Here is a 6,000-nt window from a genome sequence, read left to right on the forward strand (position 1 = left end):
CAATGACATTATGGACGAAGCATCTAGAAAATAAAATGACACTCACTTTGTGTCGGGTCTGCCGGATGGCGAAATTCATATTTTAATATCGGTATCCTACGCTCAAATGAACATTCTGCTTGCAAGCGGTCTGGCGACACCGCTGGGTCTGCCCATACAAAATTTCTGACTGTCAGGTTTCGACTCCACCGTTATTATTATGTTACAAAATGCCAATGTGCCTAGTTAAAAATTGTAAAAAAAATCTACTAAACACTCCAAGAAAGATGGGATATCACTTTGCATGTGTTAGTATTATTTATTATTTATAAAATGCCATTTTAAGATATTGATGAATGTTTATTCAATGCAATTGAATGACAGGAACCATTGGACAGTCAGTCGCTTGTGATTCGCTGGGCACGCTTGCGTTTAATCTCCGAGAAGTCGTAAGTAACCGAGAATCTGTTTCTAACGCAATGAGTCATGACACTAATACGCCATTACAATAAAGGTTATATTACTATAAATTCTCGAAGCTTGTATCGCATAATGGAAACGGATACGTCATATGGTCACGTGACATCTACCTATACATCTGCGAATGACTTTCATGGACAATTTCTCGTGCGCGCCGGGTATGAAGTGAGTCGTCCATTTAATATGTCATTGATTGTAACCCAATTAATTGTAAAAGAATATAAACACTATGAAAATTAGGTTTAATGATTTTAAACAATATTTTGGCAAAACATAAGTATGTATTAGGTACCTACTTTCAGATTCAAATAATACTATAAATACCTATTTAGAAAGTGACGTTAATTAAAATTTAGGTAATTGTGCCGCAAATGCCGTCATGAGCTTTTATGATTTTTTTTTACGAAAACAGTTTATTCCATGTAGACAATTATAATAAATACCTTTTTCTGTCGGCGCATAGGCTTTTCGATCTAATAATTGTTAATTTAAAATGCTCATAGATTTTGATAATTACTTCATTAACACAAACTAAGATTATATTAGGTAATATTAGGTTGGGGTAGGTTAGGTTAGGTTAGGTTGGGTTGGGTTAGGTTAGGTCAGGTTAGGTTAGGTTAAGTTATATTAGGTTAGGTTACGTTAGATTAGGTTTAGTTCAAAAAAGATACTTATACAATCTCATGACGGCATCTGCGCCACATTTATCAAAATTTATATCGATGAACCGAAAAAGATAAGTATACCTAAGTAGGTGCTGTTATTTGGTTGTAGATTTACATCAAATAATATAAATATACATATTTATATTACTGCGTTAAACATTAATTATATTGACACCTAAGCATCATTTTTGCGATTGCCTTCTAATAAAATTGTATTGTTACAATTATTAGATTGACATTTGTGAATTTCTACCTTTTCTTTGTGCGATATATTATTTATCGGTGAAAACAAATTTACAAATGTGTGCAGTTGTCAAAATTGAGTGAATTTATATTTACAATGAGTGATTTGTGATTTTTGTTTTGTGAAACAAACTATTTTATGTGATTTCATCTATTTATTTGTGAAATCATTTAATATATGTGAAAACTATTTTCCAAATGTTAAAGTTATTTTTTTTTTGTGAATTTTGATTATTGCATTGTGCGATTAATTCCCACCCATTCTAAATAACTGTTCAACCGTTTTTTAAATAAATGGCCTTAGGAAAACTTTTAAAATTTTATTACGTACGAAAAAAACTTTCCAAAAAAAATTCAAAGTAATAAGATAAGGTGATTATTCAATCACGAAATATTTTTTATAACAACTCATACTATCTACTCTATGACATCTTCTTGGCTACGTGTTAAAACTGTGAACTAACATGCTCCTCCCATTTTTAACCACACTTCCATTATAAAGTAACAAGCTCCTCCCAATTAGTCGTCAACAGCGCTTTCCTTCACGTAGCCAAGATGTTGTCGTACAAGTCCTACCTAGGTATCTAGTATCAGAACCGCCTCTTTAATAAAAATAAACCCATCTTTGTCTATGAAATCATCAATCGTGCAAAACTATTAGTCTATGGTTCTTCTAAAAGCAGAAAAGCACAATAGTCTATGAATCGTCCGGTTCGGGTTATCCGTGATTCGATTTTAGGTTATATCATGAATATTTTCATATAAATTTAAGGACTAAAGTTGTAAAAATGGAATGTCCTGACTTTTCTGAGTTTCAGGTATATTGTCAATAATCGTTTCTGCAATGTTATGTTTTATTCTATTTCAAATCTATTTTATTATGTACCTATTGATATTATTGTTTTACATTGATAGAGTAGTAATTTACACTTTATTGTTTTTCTAGGACTCCTTGAACAAAATGCGATCTTTAGATGACAAGATAATATACACATTAAATACGTCTATCCCGACTGATTCTTTTAAAGGACAATTCGATGCTGCTTCAACATGCAAGGATTTATTTTCAAAGATTCAAAGTGGACATGCTCAGAGAGAAGTTGCCATCAAACGTTGTATAATGTCATCTGCTGAAAAAGTAAAAACACTGAAGGAAGTGCGCTCGGCTGACGAATATAATATAGACATAGCAAAACAACTAAAGGCTGAACAAACTAGGGTAGTTACTTGAACTATTTTTACCCCCATATTTTTTTTTCGTGAATTTCTATAATTAGTGGTATGGTAATGGAATACGTCTGCTTATATTCAAGATATTATTTGGCATATTGGACAGTGAAAAAAGATTGACACATTTCATAATTGGCCGCCTTAGGCCAATGCCTGAGTCACTAGCCTTTCATATTGTGGGTTCGGATTCTGGTAGGATCACAATCTTAAACTATAGATACATCCAGACGCCACCCATTGCATTGCGAAATGAAGCTGCGTGCCGTGCGTTTGGTTTGTGGACGAGCGAACGCATTCGTATACAAATGTTTGAAACCGTAGACCATTTCGCTAGTGCTCGCACTAGATGCTCAATTAAAATATAATTTTCTATTTTTTTACGTTATATAGTATTTTTAAGCGGTCAAAATGCATCCATTGGTTAAAGATATCCATAATTAAAGTTATTTTAAAGAAACACTAGGTCACTTGATATTAAAATATATAATAATATACCTACAAATGAATTATCACGAACATGTATCAACTTACCTATGAAACGTAATACCATCTTCTTGCTTGTCAGTACGGGTACCATATTTTAATTCAACACACACCACCATCTTTACTACTGAATTAACTAAAAATATTTACCACTAACTTTATATTTAATACAAAAATAGCAATTTTAGCAACACGCGCTCGCAGTTTATCGACACAAGCTATCAACCAAACTAAGATTTTGCGGCTATGCCAACAACAGAATCTTCTGCACATCTGTTAACCTTTTATCTTACTTTAGCGCACGTCGCGGAGATTATAAGGGAGCCAAATACTTTCTCACTCGCACTTATGGTTCATTTTTGTTCAGGCCTTGGTCACAATGCGTTTATGTGATATCGCAAGCCTGGGTGTTTAGTCATTGTATTAAGGTTTTGTGGCCGCTATACAAATATATATATATTATAATATCCTTAATATAAATAAATCAATATTATTTTATAGATAGCTGTAAGCGTAAGGTGTAAACAGAGGTGCAAAATTTTGATTATAGTTTTCTGATCGCCAATACGTTTTATAAAATATGTTGTAACGCAAAGAGGACACATTAAAACCTTTACAGACAAAAATTCCAGTCTGTATTCGCCTTGTTAACAATGTTCGACGCATGGTTAGCACATCATCTCATAGCATTGCACATTACATGTCTTTTTGCAGTAGTTCTATGCATGCCAGTTCTGATATATAAACAAGATATTTTTGTGGAATAAGATTAAAACTTAGTTTGTTTAGTTAAATGCATGCAATTAAAAACAGATAATTTCAACATAGGTACGCATTTGAAATCCCTACTTCATTATACAACAGACTTTCGGCCTTAACGGACATCCATTTCCCCTCATTAGTCTGTTAAATCGAAGTTGTTCTGTTTGCTAAAAAAATTAGAAGGCCACAACAATTGTTCAAGATTTTTTACAGAGCTTACTGAATATAATAGTTGAGCTTCCAATTTATAATTCACATTTAGTTTTTAATCACACTCCCGTTACCGTAATGTCACCTTTGGTTACCTAGTCCATTAAACTACAAGTATTTCAGTTAATATGCACATCGTCATATCTCAGCTACTCCTAAAACTAATTAAAATGTTATTAAAAATCGATAGCATTATAAATACATAATATATAATTGATAGATATGTCAGATTTCAAAATGGTCGTAGCTATAAATTTTTAAAATAATCTATTATAAATTATGACGAGATGCGTCCACACGTACCAAATCGAAAAAAAACGGATATTTTTTTCGGTTCCCGTTGCTACAAAAATAATGACTTTTCCTAGACACACCCGAGGTGATCGTTGGTTTGATCAAGTGACCTTTACTATGTGAAAGAGGAAAAGGTAAACTGTACACTGTGACTGAAATTTCAAAATCATTTTGACAAAAACAAAAAAATTCATGGTATGCTCAAAATATCGCAACGCAGAGAAATATTAACGTGTATAATCAATATCATAACGTGCAAATCGAAAAAAAAAACTGATATTTCTTTTGGTTCCCGTTCCTACAAAAATAATGACTTTTCCTAGACACACCCGAGGTGTCATCACCGGAACAGACAGAAATCGTAAAGGGAAGGTTAAAATAGTTTGGAATAATTAATATAGTGAAACCGCTTAACAATGTGATTTCCCCCTATGCGCAAGAAGTAGGCAGGGTAGTGCTGACTGTTCTGATTGCCTCTGTTGTACTACCAAACATTACCAGTAATGCGTACATTTATAATACTTCATCTGCTGAGGCTACTCGATAAAAAGTAGAATATAATGTTCTAATAAAATCTAATTATGATGTGTTCAAAGATTATTCATGATTAATTCTAAAGACAAAGGTATCACGTATCCGGTAAAAAAAATTAATAGATGGCTGACAGTAATATTGTTTATTTTTTCAGTTAAGACTATTGCAATCAGAATTGAGTGTAGAAGAAGTGATCAAGGAACGAACTCAAAAATTGTTCAATGAAAGATGTCGTACTTATTACAAACCCGTGTAATCCCAATGGCTCCTCCGCACCATAGGCAACTTTGGGTTCATCATTTTTCTATGAATTTATATAGTATTTAGAACTTATTAATATGATTGTACATTTAAATTGTTAAACATTTTTTAAATAATATCATAAGTCATGATGCATTATTGTGTATTTATTCAATATGGTTATAAAACGATCTACAACCTGTGTCCAACTGCCTTGGTTCACTTGTCTATTTGTTACAGTGTAAAACCGTGTTCACTGTGCACTTAGTCTATAAAGATTTTTTCATGGCACCCTAAAGCGTACCGGTTAGAGCTCGGATATATGAGCAGTGGCACACGCCGCCACAAACTGTCAGTGCGTAATACAATATTATTGCATACCTAACGGTTGTAAAGATTTTGAAAAAAAAAATATACACCAAGCCATGTTTTTTGTCTGTCCAGATGTCCAACGTGCTGCCGATGCCAAGATCTATCTAACCTGCTTGTACGTCGACACGGTGGTATGCCTTGGTTCTTAATAGGATGGGATGTTGTACACCACGAGTTTCTCAAATCTTGAAATAAAACCAGAAACTAGATATCCGATCATAATATGAGCATCCATCCACAGGATGGAAGTTGTATTGACAGATTTTTGTTTTTATGAGAAATGGATGTTACCCATTTGGTCAACCTATTTGGTCCAAACACACATTAGAAAACAACATGTGAATTTTCCAGACTCGGAACCTACGACATTATAAGCTGACGCGGTAACTGCTCGACAACAAAAAACAATGATTGAAAGCAACATTTTTAAAACTAGAACACGTTTTGGCCATTCGGTAATTAGGTTCTAAAAGTGGTTCGTTAGGATCTGAATTATGAGGTTTGTAGA

The 6,000-nt window shown here is 33.2% G+C and overlaps 1 protein-coding gene across 1 annotated transcript; it reads left to right on the plus strand.

Annotated features, from left to right (window-relative positions):
* The first annotated feature begins 2,054 nt into the window (after positions 1-2,054).
* Positions 2,055-5,276, plus strand: Ccdc58 (Coiled-coil domain-containing 58). Its single transcript, XM_085954538.1, has 3 exons — positions 2,055-2,185; positions 2,314-2,586; positions 5,035-5,276. Exons 1-3 carry the CDS (start codon positions 2,156-2,158, stop codon positions 5,134-5,136), a joined length of 405 nt encoding a protein of 134 aa, XP_085810664.1. The 5' UTR covers positions 2,055-2,155; the 3' UTR covers positions 5,137-5,276.
* Positions 5,277-6,000: the final 724 nt, after the last annotated feature.

The sequence above is a fragment of the Rhyacophila brunnea genome, unplaced genomic scaffold (assembly GCF_057557595.1).
Source record: "Rhyacophila brunnea isolate RB1 unplaced genomic scaffold, BYU_Rbru_1.0 scaffold_10, whole genome shotgun sequence".
NCBI lineage: Eukaryota > Metazoa > Arthropoda > Insecta > Trichoptera > Rhyacophilidae > Rhyacophila > Rhyacophila brunnea.